The following is a 25,688-nucleotide window of genomic DNA, read 5'->3' as shown; positions in this document are numbered from 1 at the left end:
TTGACAGATACTCCCAGAATTTCTTTGCTAAAGTTGTCTTTTCTTGCTGATGCACTAATATTTGTACAGGACAGTTTCACAAGTACTGACCTATTGCATCCAGCGGGGGACAGATTCATTTTCCACACACACAGCACTGGAAAACCAACGTTAAGTTAAAGAAATTGCTGCCTTAACAAAACCTGCATGCTGAGTTAGACAAGCACTCTAATGATTGTTTTGCAGTGTGTGCGGTAGGAGATGCTGTTATCGTAGATGGCTGGTCGTGCAGGAAAACAGATGTCTCTTGTTTTGACATGTGTTCCTGTGTTTTTCAGGTGAATTATGCATGGATTCCCATCAGCGTAGGGTTGTTAGAGCAATTTATCACCGTACTTAGCACTCCAGGTAGATTTCTGTGTGTGAAGTTAGGAAACTATATCGCACTCATCCGAAAAACGACGAGACCCCGTTATTGAATCCCCTGTTTGGGACCATTTTTATTTTATCGGTGTGGTGTTTTTATTTTATTTTTTACTACACTCGGCGCCCATGTGTTGTGGAAACGTTACAACGTATGGTTTCTGTCGCTGCCAAAGTAACACAACAATATTATCAGCACCAGGAAAGGTAATTTAAGTCTTTGAACAAAGAAAATAAGAAAGTATGCAGGTGTCTGTATGCTAGTAGAAATGGATGCTGACTGTTTGAAGGTTATACTATATTTTATTCTGCACATGAAAAATAAATCCTGAAAAGATTGTATTCAAGGTCGATATTCCCTAAAGCACAGTAGCAGTAGTTATTGGGGGGGGTGGTATTCGTGGCACGGAGAAGACTCTGTAGAGTATGGCAAAGATACACAGACAGACAACTCAAATTGAATACAAATTTGCTAACACTGTGCGTTTTTTTGGGCCACATTTGAAGAAATCCTGGCCTCGATCCTGGCGAGGTTCGAAACTCAGAGATCCATTGAAGCTGCATCGCCTGCGTCTGCTTTCGGCTGCAAGGTTGTGCGTTTCCCCTGTGCGGTGGCTTTGCATTTTTCATGCTGCGTCCATTTTAGTCCAACAAGGTTAAACCTGTCTTCGGGACACAGGACTGAAGCCGCCCACACTGTCCCTGGGCATTCCCACGTTGTGTCATGTGGTGCAGTAAATAATATCCCTCACAGCTGCCCACGGATGGAACTTTTAGGTCCTGGCACACATTTAGTCTTAGCGACAGGATTATAATCTCACCACAGTCAGACCCACAGCTTGTGAGGGTTGTGTGTCTTTTGTGTGCCGCAGTACTCAAGCGTGGAGCAGGAGGAGGAGGGCAAGAAGCGATACGACGCCCAGAAGATGGAGAGGCTGGAGACCAAGGAGAGGAACGGGGAGATCATCAACCCTGTGGTCAGCCCAGGTAACACAAGCTGGCCATGAGGGTTAGAGGCCATCGGGCACACAGTGAATGTCCTCTCTGGATTATACAACTGTTTTTAACTGTGATGAGACAGACTTTTCAAGAGATGGCCATTTTTATATTCCTATTCGAAGGGTGTACCTATTTTAACCATGTTTCATATTACTAACTAGTTATTATTAATGGATATAGGAATATTTACTAGATTTACTCTTTCATCTCTTTTCATTATAACCCTTCTCTGCAGTCTGTCCACCAGCCCGTCCCCAATAAACACAAACGCATTTTGGTTGTGCTGTATTGTCCTCTTGACTTTTCCTTTCCTTCCATTTTCTTGCTGCGCAGACAGACAAACAAAAGGTACGTTTTCTTCTTTGTTTCTGTTCTGTGCAAGGTGACAAGAAAGGTGAATATACGTCTACAGTTTGAAGAGGAAAAAGTAACTAAACTGATACCCTGAGTACCTCTGAGGCACGAGTGGGATTGATTCTCCAGCCGAGAACAAAGTCCATTAGTTATCGAAAACTGAATAAGAAGCGGGAGAAAATACCGGGTGCAATTATCAAGAACATCGATTTTTATGTTATTGTTCATTTTGCCCCAACCTCCCCGCTTTCCTCCTCTCTCTCTCTCTTTAGCTTCTGTCCTCCATTGTTTACCTGCCTCAGTCCGTCTCACAGCCGAATTGTTGTAAGCGGTGTAGATTACGCGAATGCATTTGTGCCTCAGGAAACTCTTGATAATAAAATTTTCAATTCCCGCACCCATTTCAAACAACAGGTGAGGGATCATTATCGACGGACGCTTGAAAGAGAGGCGGCCTAGTCTGCATTCCTTGGAATTTGGGGGTGGAATAAAAATACCAATGCGAATCAATTCAGATTAGGACAGAGGTGTCGGCCAGAGACGAGTGTCATTAAGCCCTGGGTCATTCACACCAGAAAGCGTGTTCATCCATCCGTTTCCTTGATTTCTCTCCTCGCCTCCCACCTCGGCCCGAGAATCCATTCTGTTCCATTAGATACAAGCGGAAATACGTTGTAAAATTCACGAGCGCGATGTCCTCTCTCAAGGCGACTCAAATAAAATGAAGCCCTGCTGAGTTTAATGTCTGTCTTTTATTGCAGAGGCCTACACCGTGGGGTTCAGCCAATCCAGCCTCATCCACCTCGTGGGGCCGTCGGACTGCACTCTGCATGGATTTGTACACGGAGGTAGGGCATCGCTGTCTAATCTGAATGGTTGTTTCCGCTCCAGTGAAACCGCGCTACCTGGGGCGTGGGACATCAACTGTTTGTGGTTCATGTTTTGTGTCAGGTTGCATATCAATTCGTGTGTGTGTGTGTGTGTGTTTCTTGGGCCTGAATGCTTCTCCCTGGGTAGGATCATGTTTCTGACAGGCTGTGGTCATTTCTTCCCGCTCACAGTGTTGGAATTGCGGCCTCGCTCTCGTCAGCCCCCTGGATTGGATCGCTTTATCTACGCTTCTGTCATAAAATAAATGCCGATACAATAGTGCAGCCAACCGTCCCTCCCTCGCTTGGGAAGCAGGACGTTCTCTATCAGCGTAGTCATCTTCTGCTGGCGTGTTGCCGCTTATCGATACGACACAATCCTCTTTTTAGAAGTCGAAGCGTAATGCACCGTGCCAAAGACGTTCTGTATTTAGTCAGAGTAATCCGAACCGTATTCAGGCCACCTGCCACTTCCTCAAAAAGCCGTTCCCTTCGAAGTCTGAAAGTGGATTTCTGTCATATTAGGCAGATGTTTGATGCAGCCCTACCTGGCAGCCGATTTTATATTCTATAGTAGCACCTCGAAATCGAAGGGGATTCAGGATATTTCTGCCTCGCTGTTTTATTCGCTGCAATACTGAATTATGCAACAAAGAACAGCAAAAATGATATCGACAGACTGCTGTAGCACATTGACGGCTCATTTGTAGTAAGGCTACTTCTGTTAATTGCATTTTCTACAGATCAATTCATGTAGGCTGTGTTCGAATCTGTCAAGTGTCTGACAGTGCATAACTAATAAATAAGACACGCTTTTATTTATTTATCTGAGCTGCAAAACGTCTCCGAAAAGCCAAAACCATAGAGTTGTGTGGGGATGGACACGGGAAACTCGCTAAACAGTAGGCAGGCGTTTGGTGCAAAAGTGGTGAAATTATTATATTTACAGTGCGCCCTGATTAAAATAAATCATGCCGACAGGAATTATTCACCCCTCCTGGACGTTTTCCACATTTTCTTGTGTTACAACCTGAAATCTTGCTACATTAAAAGGTATACATTAACCCCCTTTGCCACGCCACTCCTAAATCCTGTTCTTCTAATGACTGTCTCGACTATGAAAGGCTATCTGATGGAACTGATCTTTTCAAAGAGCTGTACAGCAGAGAGTGATAAAATAAAATATCACACATTTAGGCGCACGCGATCGTCCACAAGCAGTCCGCCTCTCCTGTGTGATTTCCCCTTAAATGTCATGTGTGTTAGTAAGGAGCTGCAGAACCAGGGTTGCAATCTCCTCCCCACGTGGCGTTAGATAAGCACGGCCGGCGCTCTGAGGCGTCGTCCGCTGAGCTCGATGTTCCAGAAGAAAAGTCTGAATGAACACTGTGAAGCAAAGAGCTGTGCTGGGCTAGTCATCGGCTCTCTCTGTTTTGTTGTTGTTGTTGTTATGTACTTTATATAAAGAACTGTGAGATAGTGCCCAATAAACTACGACCATTCACCTTTGACCCAGGCCTGTCACAGAGAAAGGATCTCTATGGCAAGTCTGCTCATTTCCCTGTAGTGTCTTCCTATAACAGCGAAACTGATACCGCTTCTCATCAAAGGTTTGGCGATGGCAGATTTGTAGGGACTCCTATGGCACGATGTTCCTCTGAATCAAACGCGATACTCAGACAGCCGCGTGAGTCTCTTATCCCTCAATAAACCGAGGGAGAGGCACGTATGGAAAGAGAGCGGCGTTAGAATTGGCTCTAATTATCTGGGGTTCTTCTCTGATTGCGGAACTATGGGTGTGTTAATGATCTGGCAGCAGATGTTACATTAAGAACCTTCAAGAACAATGCAGATGAATCTGTGAAGTACAAAGCAGCACCTGGACAAGTGCGGATGAGCGTCAACACCTCTGTCTGGCTGCGTTTACCCGAACTAATTAGAACACACTCTCAAAATCCATACCGGTTCTGCACTACTTCATTTTAAAATTGTATTTCTTAAAATGAGAACAACATCTTGATGTTTGTGGCACCATATATATCATATCTATAGAGTGGTGCGCGGAGGAAGGTCCTTCTAAGTACTAAGTCACAAAGTACCTTTAATCATTCTGGTGCCGTCAGACTAAATCAAGAGAACAGCCGGATTTATATGCCACTTTTTCGACAGCCCTCGTTGTGTGTGGGCGTCTGCAATTCGTTGCTATTGAACTCTCTGGGTTTGTAGATGGGAGTTTGTGCTCAGGCTCGCAGCGGAAGTATTGACAAGCTGCTCTGTGGAAGAAATCTGTTCTAGATAACTATTAACCTACTTTTGGTGAGGCCTAATACACTTACAGGAAAGGGTATAAAGGTGACATGGCGTTTTAAGTTGCCCACCAAGTCATAATATCTTGATTACGTTCCTTTCAAATGTAACGCATCAAGGATTGATCTGACTTAAGTGGTGTTCGTCCTTTTAGGGGAAATCAAATCAGTTTATTCCACAAGTAAGATAAACACAGTTACATTTCACTGGGGAGTTAGGAGGCAGCATTGGATATCAGAGAGAACAGGGCATTGTACCACATATGTTTAAGCACTGCAACATTTATTTGCAAACTGTTATTACCTTATTTTGCATTATTAGTTTTCATGGAAACTGAAGGGGAAAGGGATCTTAATTCCTGGAACCTCAGGTCCTTATCTTGTCATTTAAATCCAGGTTTTCAAAAGATTAACAACAATATCAGCGCCTGCTCAGACTGGATTAAAAACATCACGTCGTGTTACTTGGTGGTGATAACTAATGAGACACCCTGCGATAAGGTGTGACACCGTTAAAATACATGCACGGCGAAATAATCAGAGGACTCTGTGCTCATGTCAGGAGGACAGCCTTTTACTTGTAAGCAGACAAAGTGTGTTACTCTAAAATCAGTCATTTGCCAAGTGGAAACATTGATATTTCTGTTTTTCCCCTGGGTACATGATACTTTTGTTCCGTAAATGTGAATCAATCACACTTCTGAATGAAGAAAAATGCCTTTTCAATCAATAAAGTCAGGCACATACAATAAAAACTACTGGTAATAGCTGAATGCATGTTATTGATTATGGATATTGTGTGTAGTCTAATAAACCTATTTAAGTCATGGGTGCTATGTTCATATCTTGCCTAATTAAAAACAGCCACCCTGGACATAGTGGAATTGTAGTTTGCCGTCGCCACCTCCACCCCCCATGGAATAAATATATTTATTACGCACAAAATCAAACTACACTATAGGATACATCTTTGTGTGCTCAGCAAAACGGTCATTTTGTTCGGTGTGTTTTTATTGGTGGATACCAGAGCCCCTTGTCACAGGTTCCAACGGGGCTTGTAGAGACGAAACTCTTAAATACCTGCCCAGTTTAGGTCATTTATCTTCACTGACAGCGAGAAAATGGAGCTCTACGGCACTCATGGCCGAGACTCTCTCACAATCCAATCTGTTTTTCCTATTAGCATGCGCCGTGTCGGTGGAAATAGAGAGCTGGAGTCCCGGCCAGTGCCTCTGAGTGCACGCTGATGTATATAACACTGGCAGGAATTGCTTTTGCTGGGGAGAAAAAGACTCGCCGCAAAACAAAAGATGTCATATCCTTTCAGGGACTGATTGCTTTGCCCAAAGATGAGTGCCAGCAAAGCAGTGTGTGATATTCTCAGGGACACAGTCTTGTGAATGCAAACACAAGTCAGATACCCCTATACCCAGGCCTTTATAATTGGAATACACTGAACAACGTTTAAAATTAAAAGAAATCAAATCAAAACAGAAAAAGAAAGAGAATTGTTCCAGAAAATATAGGCAATTATTACACTATACAACCTGTATATGATTATGCATGCTTATGCAAGGAAACCACAGCCAGCATTTGAAAGCCCACTGCTGCAAAAATACAATAAAAGGTAAATGCGTCTTTAATTTGATTCCAGAACAATACAAGTTTCGGTATGTTGCAACACGTCTCGCCTCAATCCTTCTGCATAAACGATTTGTGCTGAAACATCATTCCCTGATAAATCCATGCAATTGATTTGCCTGCACTCGATGTGGAAAAACCACCAAAGAAGTGTGATTTGTGTGAGGTCCCAGGCTAAGGAAGGGTCTACATTTCCATCCCATATTCTCCCAGATATTTATTTGTGGTGTTCTTTTATTTTGATGTTAGGGATTGGTGTCAAATTTTTAACATTAAATGTTTTGGAGCCTCCCAAAAAACGTAGCAGGTGGCACCGCGTTGGCTCAATGGGATTGAATTCTGCTCACGTTTCAGCGCTCTGTCATGGTTTCATCGGGAAACATTCGAATTAGACATGGAGCCCAGGAAAAGGTTTCCTCGTTCACAAGCAGGAGTCGGATCGAGACGGTGATTGCGCAAGACCGTGCTTCCCTTTTCCCCCCCGGGGGTTTTAGAATGATTTTAGCCGAAAAAGAACCATTTCCTCTCGTGTCTCCAAGCTTGTTCCTGTCTGATTCGTCAGATTATCCAGACACACATGCATTCAGAAGATTAAATTCCTTATTTGCTTGTGATATTTATGGTTTGTACTTTGTTTTCTGTATATATGTCAAATTGAATATGTACTGTATTCTCTTCCTTCATACATACATACATATATATATATATACAGATAGGTAGATCCAGCTACGCAGCTACACAAATAATGGTTCCTTATAATCATAGTGAGGAATAGTATAGCCGTCATTTTCAATTTTCTTCAAAGCGTCTGTGTCCTTGAACCATTCATGCTTCGTTAAGACATTGTAGCCTATTTGGCACAGGAATTTTTAGGGTTGGATTTAATTACATTGTGTGTGTCTCTGCAACTGCTTTTAATGCACAGTGTGAAAGAAAGTGCCTTATTTAATCTACTGCTGAGCGTGGAGGTAATGCCTAATGTAGACTGATAGATTCAAACTGGCTTAATGATAAATGACCTAATGCATCTTTCGTGGGGAGAGGCTGTTGATTGTGCGCTTTCCAATTTGGGATGAGCTCAAGGCATTGATTGTGTTGGCTTTAAAAGTTATATAACTCGGGTCAATAACCAAGCAACTTCCCTGGCTCCCCTTCCAAATTCTTAATTGATTGTTCCAGTGACGGTTCCCATCCCCTTTACTGAATAATCCTGACTTGACAGCTGGTTGTTGCACGTAGGCTCTCCTAATAAAACACACTTTGAGGTTTTGTTTATATTGACTGGTCATCCACAATCGCTCGACCTCCTCTGTTAGACGTTTTTGCTTTCATGATGCAGCCAACGGGATTTAGAAACGCAGCGGGGAAATAGCTGAGCTTGATGTTGGTATTGATTGGGAAGGACTCGGAGTTAGGATGTGCTCTGCAGTTGCTCGATTTTAATTCGCAAGCTTTCTAGTACTCTAGAAGATGCGAATTGCTGGCATTTGCATGAAAAAGTTCAATCACTCGAAAGCGTCAGAAGGTTTGCCCCATAGTGTCTTTGATCAGTTTCATTTAGATTTAGCTTGAAATTGGACTTTTGAAATGAATGTATTTGATGTTGACGTTGGGTCTAGTTGGCCAATCCAATTTCAGTCTCCTCTATCACTCCACACAAAATGCAAATATTAGCTTGTTAAGAAAACTAAAATCCCTGACATTGAAGGAAAGGGCCATGTCATTATCTTACGGCTGTACAATAATGAGTTGGGTGGGGTTTGGTTTGCATTACTACAACGAGCCCAGGAAGCCATTAGGGAGCGTTCAGAAAGAGCTGAAAGAGGGAAACCTAGAAGGCAGAGAAGACCGGTCAGCGGAGATCCGATCACAAGGGTTTAAAACCTTCAATTTGAGTCGACAATAAGTCCCTCTGGAAACAGACAAAAAGACAAGAGGCTACAACAGCAGAAAGGCAGAGAGCAGGTATGGAAAACCAGGGGTCTCCAGCCGGGGTCTAAATCTGGTGCAATTCTGGTGTCAATGTTCATATCCTCTGCCCCTGCTTGGCTTCCCCGCAAAATTGAAGCCTGTCCTCCAGGTAGCTGCTCTTTAATTGATTGTAATTAAAACATAAGCTGGGTTTGTACTAGTTTCCTAGGACACAAGTTTAAATTTACGTCTTAGACAGTTAATGTAATTAAAATTCGCCACACTGCATTTTTTTGGTGTCACATCAGAAAAGCATCTCACTCTCAGTGATTCTCACCGTGTTCTGCTTGGTTTGTACTTTTAATTTATTTTTGTATCAACTTCCAGATGGTTTTAGTTCTAAGGATGCTGTTTTCCCTCAGTGCGCAAGCAGCCTTCCCTCCTTCCCCCACCTTTACACTGCGCTGTGATTTAATGAAGATTCAGTGTTTACTGTATTGAAGAATATTCACTTTCCCCCCTCCTTTCACGCTTCTGAATAATGGAAACTGTTTTCCATAAACCTTTTTGCTAAACATAGCAGGTGTGAGTGTGCGATGTTCAGGCCTTCACGCTAAATGACATTTTCAAATCCGTGCACTCCCCTGGAAGCTGATCGATCAATCAAAAGAGGCAGCACATGCAGATGAAGATGGCTGCGGTACGCCGAGCGGCCCAGGGACAGCGCGGCGCTTAACAGAATGAGAACCTCGGCGTCTTCAATAAAGGAAATTATTCTTTTGGCTCTTATTCAGATGGCTCTTATCTGTAGACTCAGTGACTGCATTTATGTAGATTGATTACATTGACTCAATGCCGACACTTGACTGAAATGATGGGTTGCAGGCTAAACTAGCGCACATTTTCAATTCCCCCCCATTTCCACGTCTACTGGAGCTGGTTCCTCGCTCGGCCCACAGTGGAGAAGAATCACTGTGCGGAGAATCGAGCCGTCCTCGGGGGATGATACGTGTCCCCCTGAAAGCAACATCTCGTCAGCCAGTTACCAACAAGACGGCCCATTCCTGCGCTTGAGAGTGCTGTGTTATAGGGCGTCCCTATCATCTCCAAATTGCCGAGACACTCAGACTAGCGGGAGAGGGACCACTGCTCGATTACAGTCGGAAAAAGACGAGGGGATTTTCCGGTCTGGATTTTAACGAACCAGATGCCCAGGGGCCGTCCTCGTGTGGCAGAGCTTTATCCCCCACGTCACTCCTGTTGTAATTGAGCCAAAGCTCGAGTCGGGCCGCCACGAGAGGCTGTGCCGTTCACGCTGTGCGAATCCCCCACTCCATCCTGAGTGGCGCACCCCCCATCCCCTCCTCGGCTCTTTCCTGTGGTTATGAGGCTTTCTGCTAGTTTCCATGGAGACCGTGCTTGATTGCCAGCGGCTCCAAAAGGGCGAACCAGTCTAATTTAAACAAATACCGGAATAAATACCCAAAAAACCCAAAACAAAGAAAAGTTGTGGGGGTGGCGGTGGTGTAAGTGGGAGGTTGCTCAACGCACACCGTGAAACCATGTGCAGAACGTTTGATATTTTCTATTTATAGTCGCTAACCATCTGCTGTGTTTATAGTAGCGATCCCTATTGTCACTCTCTCGCTTTGTACCTGTTATCCATATAGGGAAACGATATTTCAGTAACCTGTACGTCACCATGGATGCCAGGAAATACATATTCATAACAATAACATCTACACGTTCATATCTATCAGCCAGCATCATTCTGTACCTGTAGAACGGACACCTCAGAAATAGCTGTTTATACAGTACACAGAGTAAATCTGACTGTGTCTATGTCTAGAGAGACGTGCGAGAGGAAGAGAAATCTTTGTATAGATAGAGAAGGGAAGACAGAGAAAAAGAGGGACTAAAGATAGGTATACATCTGTCCGTGTGTGTGTGTATCTCACAGCTCTTGTAAAGGATTTTGTAGCACTCAGAGTCTGTCTTTACTTGTTGTGAAGGGTTTGTTTCTGTGTTTGCGTAAAACCTCCCAGGTTCAAAGCATTGAAGGTACGTACACTTACATTACCATCTAGATTTGACCAAGACCTTAAGGTGCAGCCAGGATCTGTTCAACTAAACAATCGGTGTGTAAATGCAGCTGGCAGTGTTCCACTACACCTCATGAAAATAATTATAGCGACAGGCAGCTTTCATCCATCGTGATTCACTAACGGCAAGAGTCATATTTTGTCTTCGCTTTCCTCCAAAAGAATCTGTTTGCAAATAAGGCTCTTTTGAGCTGCGACGGATGGATGGCAGGCAGCAAACCTTCATCAGACTCATTCTCGTCCAGATGCCGATTTATTTTTCTGCTGGAGTTTCTTGTTTTGTGTGAAACCTTTTGAGAGGTGCCCCAAGGCCCCCGGATGGATCTCCTGACAATCATGGAAGACGGCCAGTCGTGCCGCCCACATGGCCTGAGCTCTTTTGAAGGAGCAGGTTCTTGTTGTCTGCATTGGCCGCTGCCTCCGTGGTGCACGAGCTGTCACGTTAGTTCTGAGAGCTTGGGGACAGAGAGCGCTGGATATTGAAGCAATGTGACAGGGAAGCCATTGGGGCCAGCAGAAAGAGAAAAAAAAGAAGAGAGAGCTCAATGGTGAAATATCATTCTCCTACCACTTTTCCTCACAATACCCACTGATTGAGTTGCTAATCAGCATCCTAACGCACTCAGTACGATAAACACAGCAGACACCCTGCACTCTGAAGGGTGCCAACTCTTGGGTGGTCACATTGCTGGGACACCCTACCACCCACACCTATCCTGAACCATAGGGGAAGACAGCAACTGCTCGGGACACGAGAGCGGGGCAGATTGACCCATATCGTCCGTCTTTCTGCTTTTACATTCCGGACAGCGCGTCCTCTCTCGGTGCAAGACTCAGTTTTAATGGCTTCCATTTGCCGCTTTCTGCTTTCCTCACAGCGCGGACCAGAAAACAACATTAACATTAACTTTTCATTTTCTCTCATTAACATGAGAAGAAAGAGAAAAACTACACTAATGTTGCTCCGAATACTGATTTAGAAAAGGAAGAAAGAAAAATCATCTATTTCAGTACGCGTTCGTCCTTTACTTGCAGTGGAATCTGTGGTAACCATGACAGCACTTACTTGCTATTTGTGGAACGGGATTCGGTAAACAATTAAGGGGAGAGGGAAAAAAATAAGTAACCTCATTTGTGTGCATACATACAGGCCTCAAGCCATCCCGCAGTCTCTGAAAATGAGTATCATGCCAGGAACTTGCCCCCATTGCAACTACAAGCAAAAGGCTGCCCTTAAATAGATTTCACTGCTGAAATAATGCTTTTTAATAATACAGATGTACACTATATGACCAAAAGAATGGGAAAAAGTCATTTATTGTACCAGTGTGGGTACATGCTTGTGGACAATGATAAGACAATTAAAGACAACGAGGATTTTTCTAGGTCAGATTATATCTATCTATACATCTATATCTATTCATATCTATAATTGTAATATCTAAAATAAATAAACTGGAAAATGAACAGTAGGGAAGACTGTTTGCTCTTTCTAATGATATTAACAAAACCTGTTTCTATGGTAACACCTCATTATGAAGCAGTCTTTTAATTATACAGTTGTGATTAAAAAAAAAAAAAACTTGGGGAGAAAAAGCAGCAGCAAATGATTACATTTACAGGTTTATATATAGCTGTGATGTTGTGGTTTGTAATTAAAGCCCCTGGAGTAGGAACTGGGATAAGGCTGTGAACGCAGCTGCGGCGGAGAAGATGCCTTTGTTGTCTCCGATGCCCGCACTCGACTGGAAGTGTTGTGAGGGAGACATTTGGGGTAATCGTCACAAGGAATCTAATCACCGAGACCGAGAGTGCCGCTGGCAGACCCGCTTCTCCTGGGATTTGTTTGCTAATTGCTCTTTTCCCGCTGCGCGCCGAGCTCTTCCTCCCAGCGTACAAGCTGCGGAGTCCTTTGTCGTCCTTTGGTCGCACAATGGAGAGCTGGAGGCCTTCTGAGCCTTTCTTGTCCTGATGGCTCCGACTCGTGAATAACTACACCTGAGCAATCGCTTCACGGGATAAACCGAGCTCCTTGCCACCTCGTCAGCTCAGAAGACTTAACTTAAACACTGTCTTAAGACGGTCCTGACGATTGTGGAGCCCAAGGGAGCCAACGGTGTCATCAGGAGCTCTTCCGGTGTCACCTTTTAAACAGCAAAAGGCCACTCTTCGAAACAGAGGAATCATTGTAGATTGATTTAGTACAGGTCAATAAAAGTGGGGCGCCGTCTGCTTCTTAAAAATATAACTTCCCCTCTTCATAGTACAGCAGATAATGCATTGTCATTGGGGGGTAGGCTGCGATAAATACAACATAAAACTGTCTGTGTGAGGTGTCCAGCGTTAGGCAGTTATGTGCCGTGATTTATAGCTACCGCCGGCCTGAAAGGTGGGCTGATTAATCTGGAGAGGGCCGGGAGACAGAGTTTACGCCACGAGAATAAATCAGGGTGAACGCCGTCTCCTTCGGCACTTTGGCACTTTTCAGGGAGAACTGACGGACACGCTTTCAGAAGAAGTTTCCCAGCGTGCTCTGCCTATCTGGGTCTGGCAGTTTACTCCAAATACTGGGATAACCGTCCCTCCGCGGGTAATGAAGTGAACCAGGGGTCGTGGACTATGCGGAGGCTGTTTTTTTGTAAAGCATTCCATGAATATCAATTTGTGCGATGCTAATCTGGACTGTGTATTGCCAGTATAGATGGGATTTTACAGAGAAAGGCTGTCTATCTACTGACACTCTACTGCCATGCCACAAAGCTGGGAGTGTAGTAATACACAGATTCAATAAGAATAATATTCAATTCCTGAAACCCACAGAATGAATCAAATTGAACCGTTTTCTCTCGCTGCACGCGGACCCGCGCAGCGGGAGGATTTACACCGTATTCCCCTGGCCGTCTATAATAAGACAGTAAATAGTCATGAAGGCTGAGGGTTGCCGACACCCTGTTAAACACACTCTGAACAGCTCAACTTCGGCCTTTATCTTTTGGTAATGCATATCTTTCTCCCTACCTCCCTGGAATATGAAACATACAGATTAACATGCTGCCGATGTTCTATCCTGGCCGAACTGCCTACATTTTGCCTTCGCTTTATCCTTGAATTATCGACTGCACTCCAGAAAACTGACAATAAACGACTCGCACAGCCCCAGCAGATGAACAGACGAGAAAGTGCTGTGCCGACTCCACGGACAGCGCGGCATATCATAGCTGACAATCGCAGATATCAGCTGGACAGGTTACATGCGTTTCAGCAGTCGCTTTATATTTATAGCGGCCAATCGCTATTTCACTGCATCAATGTTTATAGATTGTAGCGAAGTCACTCACAGGATCAATCCCTGCCGATGTCACGAACCCAGAGGTAATAGCTGACCTGAAACTATGCTCTTCACTCAATCACTAATGCTGCAGGAAACCGAGAAGTGGATTTCGTCGATATTGTAGTATGGCTACCTGAAAGAAACCCTACCATTAACTTCGAGAGCAGGCGTCTATAGACCAGAGGTTTCTAGACTGTGGACAGTGGGCCTCCAATGGTCTATGGGAAGCGAGTGAGGTCAAATCATTCCATCTGTTTATCCCAGTTTTGAATAATAATTCCGTACATTATTTGATAGGAAGGTTGATTAATTGCAATCCTTGTATTTAGTGACTGTTTGGTTTATTACATTTTGTTCCCATTAGGCTGTACATGTTTCTACTGTGCTGGGAAATTGTGCTGCTCTATAAGCACAGGAAATGCCATCAGAGGGGAAATGAGAGAGAGAGAGAGAGAGAGAGAGAGAGAGAGAGAGAACCTTTTAAACCCAGTCAGAGCAGAGCTGGCACACTCCGTGCTCTCCCGAGACACCGCCTGCGTACCATACCCTCCCTCCACCACGCTGTCACCTCCCTGCCCCAGCCTCGCCTGCTGCACCACTCGCTGCCTACCATGCACGAGCTAAAAATAGACCTCTAATTGGAGGCAGAACAAAGCCGATCTCTGCCAAAGCATCGCGAGTGACCTTTGGCAAACAACTTCCTGGGGTGGCTGTAACACTGGGCACACAGCAAATTAATTATTCTCGCTGGTTCAGTTAACCCCTGAAACATATCGCCAGACTAGGCTGAGAAAACCTCTTTTTGAAGAACGTTGTACACAACAAACGATTTGGAACCTCTGATGCATAAATCATTTATTCATCATCTTAAGAAAGAGACGCACACCCATTCTCAGCTGTTGTTTGTCAATTTCACAAGCCAATATGGTTTCAAAAGAGAGGTTCACTGCAGAGCTAAATAAATCATGTTTTCGGTTTACTTTTATGACATTTATTTGGCAAGTCATTTAGTTGCAAGGGACATTGTGTTGCTGGCAGTGATGCTATAAACGGGAGAAAGATGATTTGCCTTTCAGGGGATTCATCATGATCGGGAGAACTGAGCTGTGCTGTGGCCGAATTTCGCAGGCCTGCGGGGAGGTTTGGACTGGAGTTACTCCCCCTTCTTGAATACAGAGCGCATTCTTTAGTCTCAAGGCTCTTCCCATTTATTAACAGACCTAAAACAAGGTCAACCGGTTCACTTCAGAGAGAGGAAAGGAGGGACGGTGGCTCCTGAGTGGCTGAGCGGCCGGAGAAGCTTCTACTTGGACGACAGGTTTGGGCCATATTGACGTCGCCAGTGTTGAATCTGGGCCATGTCATAGCCAGCTGTGACCGGGATAACTCTAAAGGACAGAGTGTGATTGGCTGAGGACTGGCACAGCTGGTTGGGCTCAAAGTCAGCCAAGGTTTCACTGGTTGGTTGAGCACAATTCATCCCTTTGGCTGGCCTGGCACCTGTGGACTTGCAGTGTCACCAGCGATGGCTGCCATTGGCTCCCTACCACACCTCAGCACGCCAAAAGACCACGTCCCCCGACGCGGGAAGTTATTTTTTACAGAGGGTTTATGTCACCTGTAACGAGTTCATGTACCTAATGAGTTCTGTTACATCGGCTATAAGAAAGAAAGGAAAGAAAACAGCCTCTTCAGTTCCTGGGTCATGCTCATGGAGAGGGCTGGGTAAACATTACCAGGGAGTGGGAGTTAATTTCATGTTGTGATTCCCGAGCTGTCATTGTGATGATTAGGGCACTGCCAGTGGTGAATGACAGTGGCATTACACTGACGAGCTGAGTGCAATTGTAAAGAGAGACAGAGATAAGAGGAAAGGTAGACTGGGGAGGGATTATCCAAAAACATTTTTAAGCAACAACTGTTTTTCTCCTTGGAGGGAACAACGGATTCTTAGAAAATCAGATACTGGAATGCTTTTAGGTACGGACAGCTCATTCCTAAGTGTTTAAAGGCTCGTCTTACATGGAAAAAGATACGTAGATCATACATAGATGTTCGTATTCAGTCGTATAAAGCTGCGTTTATCCCCAAGTTGGCACGGCAGTTACTACGCTTATCAATTGGGAACTGGGAGATTCCACGCTGCAGGCTAACCCCGGTCTCGCACACATCGTCCAATCAGCCGGGATCTTGTGACACAAGCCAATTTCTCTTTACAGGACTATTCAAAACTCCCCCAGCCCCAGCAGCGATCTGAGACTGATTTCTTCTGAACGTCCTATCGGTGCAGTTTGCAAGGAAACGTTCTCCTACCTCCAGGGGTATTAAGCTCCCCTCTTGGATCGCTCTGTAGAATGGCGGTGCCAAACAGCAGCAGAGAGCCACTCTCGGTAATGATTAAATTTTTAAGGTCATTTTGGCTTCGGATGACAGAGCCTATCCACATGAATCACTATCAAAAAACGGTTATGGGAAAATACCTGCACCTGGGAAATACAGTCATTAATCTCCACACTTAATGTAATCTGGGAAAATGGGATTTTGATGGCGAGTGATGAAATGTAGATTTAATAAAGCGTGTTGTATTTAGGCCAGCTTTAATTCCTTTCCTTTTGTCAGCGATACAGATGCTAATCTGATTAAATGAACTGTTCTGACCTCATCTCTGATTGCTGGGCTGGACATTTTAAATGCCACCGTAGAGCCACACAAATAGTTAGAGTGATCTACAGCTTTGGAAATGACACGTATAGACTACAAACAGCTGAGAACGGATGTGTGTTTCTTTCTTAAGATGATGAATTCGTGATTTATGCATTAGAAGTTCCATATCGTTCCTTATAAACGTCTCTGGAGAGGTTTTGTTTGGCCTGAAAACAATGTTCCTTTCTCAGACTTGTGTAGTCTTCATTGGAAGTATAATTCCTGCCTAAGCAACAGCTGCTAACTGCTCTCAAAACTCTTTCCCATAAGCCTCCTGGGTGACCCTTAACCTCTACAGGCTGCAACATTAACAAAGACAAGCTATACATATGTAGTAATTCAAATGCAAAAGGTCATCATGCATAATAATAACACTGACCTTTGAGATGCGGCAGAATGTTTTAACAGAAACACTGCCTGATCAAACATCAATTTGGATACGATCCAAAAGGCATCTGCTTAGACTAGCTAGGTTGGAATTCAGTTTTCACAAAAAGTAGTGTTTTTGCAGTGGATGAAGGCCGATGAAACTCTGCAGTCATCCTCCATCTTTTATCTTTAACGATGAGAGAATTGTTCTGAATTGAAATGATTTAGTCTGATTGGATATTTCCCTAGAAAACCCCATTCACTCTTGATGTTTAAGAAATATGTTGATTTCCCACCCAAATAGACAATAATAGTCGATTGCAGAGCACTGTAGTAAATTAATGATGTCATGTATGAGCACGTATTTCAAATATTTTGCTTATTTCTAGCTTTTTGCCTTAATCACGTGTCGCTCCATTGAAGGAATAAATTATCATCCCAAGCCCTGCAGGCACAACACTGAAGCTTATGCTAACAATGTGTTCAGTGGTTCTTGAAAACAAGAATCATATGATTACATACACCGAGAAACACACATGCACAGACACAGCGGGGCACATGAACTGGCATGCGATGCTATTACCAACTTTGGGGAACTTCATCTCAAAGTGGGACCCATGAGTTCTCCCCAGGGATGACAAGATAAACAGAACATGGGAGAAAGTGTTCACAAAATAAAGACCAACATACAGAAACAATGCACAAAAGAACATTTGTAATGTTTACTTTCCTCTTAAACCAAGGCCCTGCGGTGTCCAGTTCTCTCACTCCTACAGGCACAATGATTGAAACAAAGCAGAGTGAGAGATTGGGAAAACTGGTCTGGTGTTGGAGAACATGTTCGTTTTTTTGTTGTCGTTTTTGAGCTGAGATTTAAAAGGGTTTGTTGAGTATAGCTGCAAACACACACACACACTAAATCACAGCATTGCAAAACATCCACCTATCCAGCGACCCAAGATGATGTTAAAACAGACTTAAATAGTCTTAAATAGACCTACAAAGTCAGACTCGTATCACTCCGAGATACCACCATTCCTAAAATAACCTTTTTAAATGAATCGTACCTTGAAAAATACTTTTTTGATAAAGGGATACTTTAGACAAAGAAACACCACTTTACAATTGTACTTTTCAAACTTAATTTGTTTTAAATGTTCCAAGATGTAAGGGAATTGGGAGGCTCTGACATAGTACGCCGCCTAGCTCCAAAAATTACTAATGATTTGTTCCTAATTGTATTTTCCTAACGACTTGGGAGAAACTTGACCTCATTTGGGATCAAGTTAATCATCCTGCATGAACCTCTTTGCTCTCCTTTAAACTGCAGTTATGAAAAGCGACTGTATTTGAACAGACTAGCAAACGACCCTCTCACCAGGCTTCACACAAGTTCGCAAAAGCCTTTTCCCGTGACTGTAATTCATTCAGTGCCATGTGCAAGATTGCGCTCTTCAAGATTCGGAGATGATTAGATATGCTGCTCAGCTGACCTTTGCAGCCCAGTCTGTATGAGCTATATCTACCAAACCCCTTCAGCACAGAGAAGCAGGAGAAGAATAGGAACAGGCAGACACCCCCTCATTCCCCCAGATGTTTGGTGCCACGTACGGGGGCACAGGATGGGAAACAAAGCCAAACAACTGCTGCTCCACATTCTAAGAATAACTCGAACCTGAAATAAAGCTTTCGTTCGTTCCCCCTTGACGTGTCGGTGAGGAACGTCACAAAAGTTAATTTTAGTGGCGCCGGAACGCAGGCCCTGTTCTCACAAGATCAGCGTAGGATCCTCCTGTGTTTATACAACAAAGCGAATGTTCCCAACCTCATTTCGATCGCATCCACCTCGGTGATTATACCAGCTTAGCACCCGATGCCCCCTTCAATCTGTTACACAGAGCGATAGCAGGCGGCACAAACTTCTCCCTTTGCTTCCCCTCGTGGAGCAACGTGAACCGCGTGAGTGAAATGCACTGTTACACTTGACACAGACTCAGTTTTGATGCAGCCCAATGAACTGTCTGCATTTCCTTCCTCGTTTACAAGAGTCTCTTTGTTCTCTTGAGCGTCCGCCTGAAAGCTGATGTAGCGTCACCCAGGGGATACTCCAGTTCTATGGGAAATTAATCAGCTGTCTTTTTGTGGTATGTATTTCACTTGTCCGACCCTGTCAAGCGTTATCAATGCAGTCAGATAGAGTTACAGGCGCCGCAGTAGGACCATCTGACAGCGGTTAAGTATGCAAACCTCTGCCCTGTATCGTTGATCGTCCCAGTGCGAGAGGAACCAGAATTCGATTCCCGCCTTCGCCCCGGCCCTTTCATTTGATACGATCAGCGCAGCTTTTATTAGAAAGCAGCCTTTTCAGCGCTCGCTGCGAAAACAGGGCCATTAGTAATATAATCTAATTTGGTTAATGATCTTCATTACCAGCGTATGCATGGCTGTGGTAATTAGTTCTTCATTAACTCGACGGCTGCCCGCAGAAGCGACGGAGAGCGCGGAAAGGGTTTAGCCAGATCTTTTCTGCCAGCTCGTCAAAGATTCCCCGGTGCGGCTGTTCAACGGCACCGCAAACGGCGTCTTATTAGGACTGGTGAACTGGAGAGCGACACGGGGTGTAATGGGTACACATTTCATAAGAGCCATCTGCGTCCCAACGTGGTTTATCCAGAGCCGAGCTGATCTTAATGCTCTCTGATCATATGTTTTCATTTATTAAGGAACAACAACTCTCAGAGTATTTATAGCCGGAGAATATATTCCACGAAGTGAAACCGAGCTTGTGCTTTTTGTTCCTATCTCTGGGAGCTGAGGGGGAATAAAGACGGTTTTAGTGAATGTATTGGAATGGCTTAGTTCACCACAACGTGTACAATAAAACACAGCAGTTATTTTAACACATATGCATATCTGTTTGCCCTTCTATCACAACGGTACTTATCTTGCATAATCAGAAAGATGACTACAAAAACCATTCACATTTCCAGCTCGATCTTGTTCTGGCTACCCCTGCGTCCAATTCCTTATTACGGGTCATCTGTCACAGACCTTTTCCTTTTCGCCAGCCCGGGGCCCTGACCTCTTGAAATGATGGCCACGGGAGATCGTGGTTTAGCCTGCCAATTCAAGAAATGGTCTTGGAATTGTGAGGAGGTCAATTAAGAAGAAAACAACGTGACTTGGACCTCCCCAGGCACAGTGAGGAGGAGGAGGAAAAGCTGATGGCTGCGTACAGTTTCACGAGGGTGACCGCTCTCTGGGAAGTCCTCGGTTATCTCAATATATGCATGCCATTTAGCCCAGATAATGAGGGGCATTGGCAGGTCCCGTGATGATCAATGGATCAAAATGCAGGCAGCGAGATGACTGGTGTTGATCGCATGTCATGTAACATTACATCAGAGTGAACTACAAGTATTGGGATTTTAATAAATGGAGATTTTTATTGATTAATTATCCATTGATCCTGACGCATGATACCTACTACTTTATTTTAGGAGAGGGATTGGCAGTAGCATTTTAATGAATACAGCACCTATCTCCCTGCCATGAGAGAGCTGTAGTTCACTTTGTTGCCATCCTACCATGTCTGGATTGAGGTTGAAAGTTAACCATTTGTTATGCAATCTAAATAAATGTGCGGGCATCCTATTCTGTGGCCTGAAAGATATTTCAGTTTGCATCGAGATGAGAAACACACTGCTGTTTTAGAGAAAAGAGGATTCCCCTCAGAGTTGTTTCTGCCGCTCTTGGGGATATGAACGTGGAAAAGCTCGAGGCAGAAGCCGGGGTTGGTGGAAACAATTGAAAAGGCCTTTTTCCACCCAGAATGCAGCTGCAAGTACTTTCTGCTGCTTACAGGCAACACCTGGGGCCATTACTTAGTTCGTATTAAGGAAAACAGTGTGATAAGCACTATGAGGCAAATCGATCGCTGTGGGTGTGCGACTGGACACCCTCTCTCGCTGCGCAGTGGGGAGAAACTCCAATTCATCACCATGTGCTGCCAGCACCCTTGAAATCAATACTATAGTCTGCCTTTATCTAAATACCGTTTCAGGCATGTGAACACTAGACGGTGGGCAGTACCTTTATTAGTGCTCCTCGCCAGCTTTACCGTTCTTATGCAAATCGTCTCTGGAGCTAATAATGGAAGCCGAATATAGGTTGACTTATCCCATTTACGTGGTGTGAGGGATTAAACATCATCATTATAACACCGACGGAGAATCCAGCAACTCCCGTGGGTAATTTGTTAGCAACGCTGTCAAGTTTATTACAATTTATTCATAAGCAACCCCCAAAATGTCAGGAACAAGATGTTGGCCCCCGCTTCAAACTGAGGGCTGTTCATTTGTTAGTGTTTTTTATTGTGACATTTAACACTCGCTCCTCCTAAGGTTTAAAATTTGCATTAGCATTCCCACAAGCCTCGAGTCAGACCCATATTAATGGTCTACTTTTTTTGGGCAACATAATACTGTATTTAGACAATCAGAATTAGATAGAAGTGTTAGACTGAGCTTTTGATGGCTTTATTATTCCTTTCTCTCTTAGAATAAAAGCATCAGAAGGAAATTGTTAAATTATATTTTTATTATACAGTTTTCCCTTCATATATTCTTCTCAGTCACAGAGCTGCAAAACTTATTTTTTGGGCTGTTTATGAATTACAGCTTAACAAACCCCGTCTTCAAGAGGAGCTAGCTAAAGGGTTTTTAAGGAGAAGTGGAGCGGAGGGGGTTATCGCAACTGGTGTAATGTCACTGGGCTGCCATTTTTAGAAGCAAGGAGAAATCTTTTGGTGTAAAGCATCAGCGGCAGAAAAAGGCAGTGTACCCTGGAGCTATCCACTCCAGTTCCACAGAATGAGAATGAGGATAATTTAATAACTCGCCAAAGCTATCTTTCTCTCTCTCTCTGTCTCTCAAGGGATTTAAAAATCTCATACTAACCTATGGGGAAAGCAAGTACAGGAAATACATTGTATTTGATGATAACTAAGAAGAAGAGGAATAAAAATGTGTTTGGGATTTTCTATCATTCTTTTAACAAGCTTTCGTTAACTAGAAAACAGAACGCCCTCTCTGCTCTGGCACTTGTCACACTGTGGCGGCACCGATGTGATTGAATCCAACCCACCGTTGTTTATTTGGTTCTCGGTTAAATCTTTTAAAGCCACCCAGTTGGGTCTGTACTGAAAGACATGATTGATCTCAACAGAAACTGAATGGCTTCCCTTTGAATATCTATCAAAAACACAGCGCAGTCCCTCAATATATTTAGAGCTGAAATCTCATTGCACATTCTGCTTCTACGCAGGAATAGAATATGCTTTGATTCCTTATGTAACAGCCCATAATTCTCAAATAAAGTATTTCTTCATCAATAGTTTAGAAGTTTGCCAGACAAACATCAATGTCTCTTTCGCCGTGTCTAATCTCTGCAGACAATTGGAGAAAATCAAGAGAGTTGTATTCCTTGCGTATAGTTTTAACATTTAATCCGTTATCAGACTCAGTCATTTACTCGATGAATGCCATTTTCTTCCCAGCATCAAACGAGTCTTTCCAAACCAGTGGAAGGGATTTTTTTACTGAGTGACCCAAGAAATCGGAGCGACAAACTTCTGAGCTTCTCCATAATTAGCATCTTCCAATTTCTTAAACCCTGCTGAGGACTGTTTGTGGAATAATCACCCGTTAGATATTTCAGAGCCTGTGTCTTCTATTCATTATTCCTGGCAATGTTTTATTCTCTGTTCCTTGTTTTCCCATGGTGCATATTCATAACTAGAACTGATGTTCACAGGTGTCACCATGAAGCTGATGGACGAAGTGGCCGGGATCGTGGCGGCGCGGCATTGCAAGACCAACATCGTCACCGCCTCGGTGGACGCCATCAACTTCCACCGCAAGATCAAGAAAGGTAAGAAGGGTTTAGATACCAGGGCCTTCCAGCTGAGGGCTTATGAGAAGGTCCAGTTTTGTGGAATTGCCATCTCCATAAAACATGACAAGTTTTGGTATTTCCTCACACTGCTAGTTTGTGTTTTGGGGGTTTTTATGGTTTCCATCAGCAAGTTATTTTTGACCCACTTGTCCCATCTCTCCACACTTCTGAATGTGGTTAAATCGTTTCGTTCACTCCTGTGACACCAGTTTAAGTTGTAACGCACATCCTCGAGAAGGACAAAGACTTTGCTTGTCTTCTCAAATTAATTTGTCAGCGTAAAAACCCTCAGAACACTTTGGGATACCATTTCATGCCCCTCTGTTTCCGAGCGGAGCCTTCTGAAGACATTTTGGACTGTCAAACCTCTTTATATTCCCCTACCATGTAATTAGGAGAGAACAAGATATTCATGAAAAGGAATCCATTAAACCACGGTGAGTGCAAAAAAAGAAATAAGTAGTTAAAAGACATTTCCTTTCTTGTTCGTGGCTTTCATCAAGAGCGTTCAGTGTTTAGAGCGGCCTTTTATCAGCCGCTCACGGAACAGGGCGCGGGAGGCTCCTGACAGACAAAAGGAGAAGCGCTATAGTGTCGCTCTGAGGACGGGGGGCTGATGTTTGCAGTTCCTAATTAAAAGATGTTTGCATTACCAGCGTCTGTCTTGAATTGTGGCATCGCTCTTACCTGGAGTTCTCCGCCACTCACACCCCATTGTCCTAATCCTGTCTCAAATAATTTCAAGATATCTATAATTAATTTAAAAATATCTGAAATACATTTCCAGATGTCTTCAAATCATTTTCAGAAATCTGCAAATGACATCCTGTATGTTGGCTGAGAGTATCAATTCCATACAGGAAGTCATTTACAGATATCTGAAAATGATTTGTAGATATCTTGAAATAGACAGGAAGTTATTTCAAGACATCTTTAAATGTATTTCATTATCTTTACAATTATTAAAGTAAATTAAAACAATTAAAGATAGCTCTAAATGGTAACCTGGCTTGGCATAATACACAGGTATCTGACTTTTCTCCCCACCTGAACTGTGCAGAATTACAGAACAGGCTCTGCTATGCTAATGCCTTTGACATTTTTAATTAATTGTTCCACAGAATACATCAAACCATTGCTGGTTCCCTGCTTTCTGGTTCTCTTTTAAAGCGGCTAATTACTTCACTTCCAAACACTTTGCATCTTGAAATGAGATACAAACCCTTTCTGCAATTACAACACATAAAATAAATAACCCAGGGATATTCTTCACCACAGCGGTGTTTTAGTAATAATATATTTTTTTAAAGCCGTGCTGTTGAAACGGCTAAAGGTTATGGCTGACTTCTCACAGAGGAAGGCCACGTCGGAGAATTTTGCCATCCTCAGCAGTTGGCTTGACTTATACGTTGCGGTAACTGCTCTCATGAAATTCTTGTAGCATGCATTTTTTTTGCACCAAGGCAGAGGTCACTGTAGTTCTCTTACTCTGCGCTTCTGTCTGCGCTTCTGGGAATTTGTGGATATCTATATAATATAATAAATACTGCGCAGGTCTGGGTTGGCGCTGATGCCGTACGTCACACCTTCCTCAGAGGTACAGAGGGACAAGGGCGCCGTGTCCTACTTACCAGTGGGAACCAGTAAGGCCATATCTGCGATTAAAATCCGGTCGCACAGACCTGGCACAGGTGTGATTAAGCCGTGCATTTGTGTACCCTACTTTGCAATTCTGAAATTCAAATGCCAAAGCGACTGAGAGAGTGCTGGGGAAGACCTTGACTTAATTTTTACTAGCACAAAGTCTGAATTAGCCTCTGATTCATAGCCGAAGGGAACTACTGAAGGACACAACACTGTACCTTCCTAGTGTTTTCGGCAGCATATGTTGAACATGCATTTTTAAAATCCACATTTTCAAAAAGGCGATGATTGTGCCTTATTAAAACAGATAGCAACACTGAATTATGTATGGCTGTATGCCATTAATTTCTCTTTATACCTATTACTCATGTCAGCACAGACTGTGAATCACTGATGCTTTGCCAGAGATAAACCTTGTTTGTCTTCCTAAACCGTAGGAGATGTCACTCCAAAAGATATCCGAAAACTAAATCAGAAAATGAAACCGTATTGATTTAAATAGAAAGAAACTAAATGTTTATACTAGCCAACTCAACACAATAGGCTTATAATTTGTTTCTAGCTAAGGAGCTGAAAGCAAAGAGCAGTCGGCGTGTTTGTAGCCGAGCCGTTTGCTTTTGTTTTGTACGGAGTAATTAATTTAAGAGTTTGATGTTATTCACCACAAATGCGTGCTTTCCGATGAAGGGCAAAAAGGGAGGCTTTCTATGCAGTATAGTTGTAATTAGAAGACTGTAAAAGGTGTCAGTTTCAAGTCGCATAAAGGCGGACTGCAGAGCTGAGAGGTAGGGAAGAAACACGACTAGATATAAGGCGCTCCCTCTCGGACACAGCCCGCCTGGGCCCAGGACGAGCGCCTAGCGGATATGCTGCTAATTAGAGTTTGGCCTCGTTCTTTCCAATCCATTTGGTTTTACTGGTTCTCATGAGATTATTCTCTTCGCCTCTCTTTTTGTTGGGTTGGCCCAAACAGAACCTGCAAAACCACAATGCCTTCTTTTGAAGACAGAAGTTTCGGTCCGTCCTGCCTCTCCCATCATAGATCCAGTTGAGCACACATCTCGTGGACGTGAAACCGTTTCCCAGCATCAGTTTAGAGGGA

The 25,688-nt window shown here is 43.6% G+C and overlaps 1 protein-coding gene across 6 annotated transcripts in view; it reads left to right on the top strand.

Moving 5' to 3' along the window:
- The window catches only part of acot7 (acyl-CoA thioesterase 7), a 72,908-nt gene that overhangs the window by 21,900 nt on the left and 25,320 nt on the right, over positions 1-25,688 (top strand). For all 6 annotated transcript variants that reach the window (XM_066690785.1, XM_066690788.1, XM_066690786.1 and 3 more), the window contains exons 5-7: positions 1,275-1,389; positions 2,517-2,603; positions 22,802-22,918. In XM_066690785.1, the coding sequence (XP_066546882.1) occupies positions 1,275-1,389; positions 2,517-2,603; positions 22,802-22,918 (319 nt within the window). The remainder of the gene's footprint in view (positions 1-1,274; positions 1,390-2,516; positions 2,604-22,801; positions 22,919-25,688) is intronic.

The sequence above is a fragment of the Amia ocellicauda genome, chromosome 18, assembly GCF_036373705.1.
Source record: "Amia ocellicauda isolate fAmiCal2 chromosome 18, fAmiCal2.hap1, whole genome shotgun sequence".
NCBI classification, from domain to species: domain Eukaryota; kingdom Metazoa; phylum Chordata; class Actinopteri; order Amiiformes; family Amiidae; genus Amia; species Amia ocellicauda.
The sequence above is the reverse complement of the archived record's forward strand: the minus strand, read 5'-3'. Positions and strand labels throughout refer to the sequence as shown.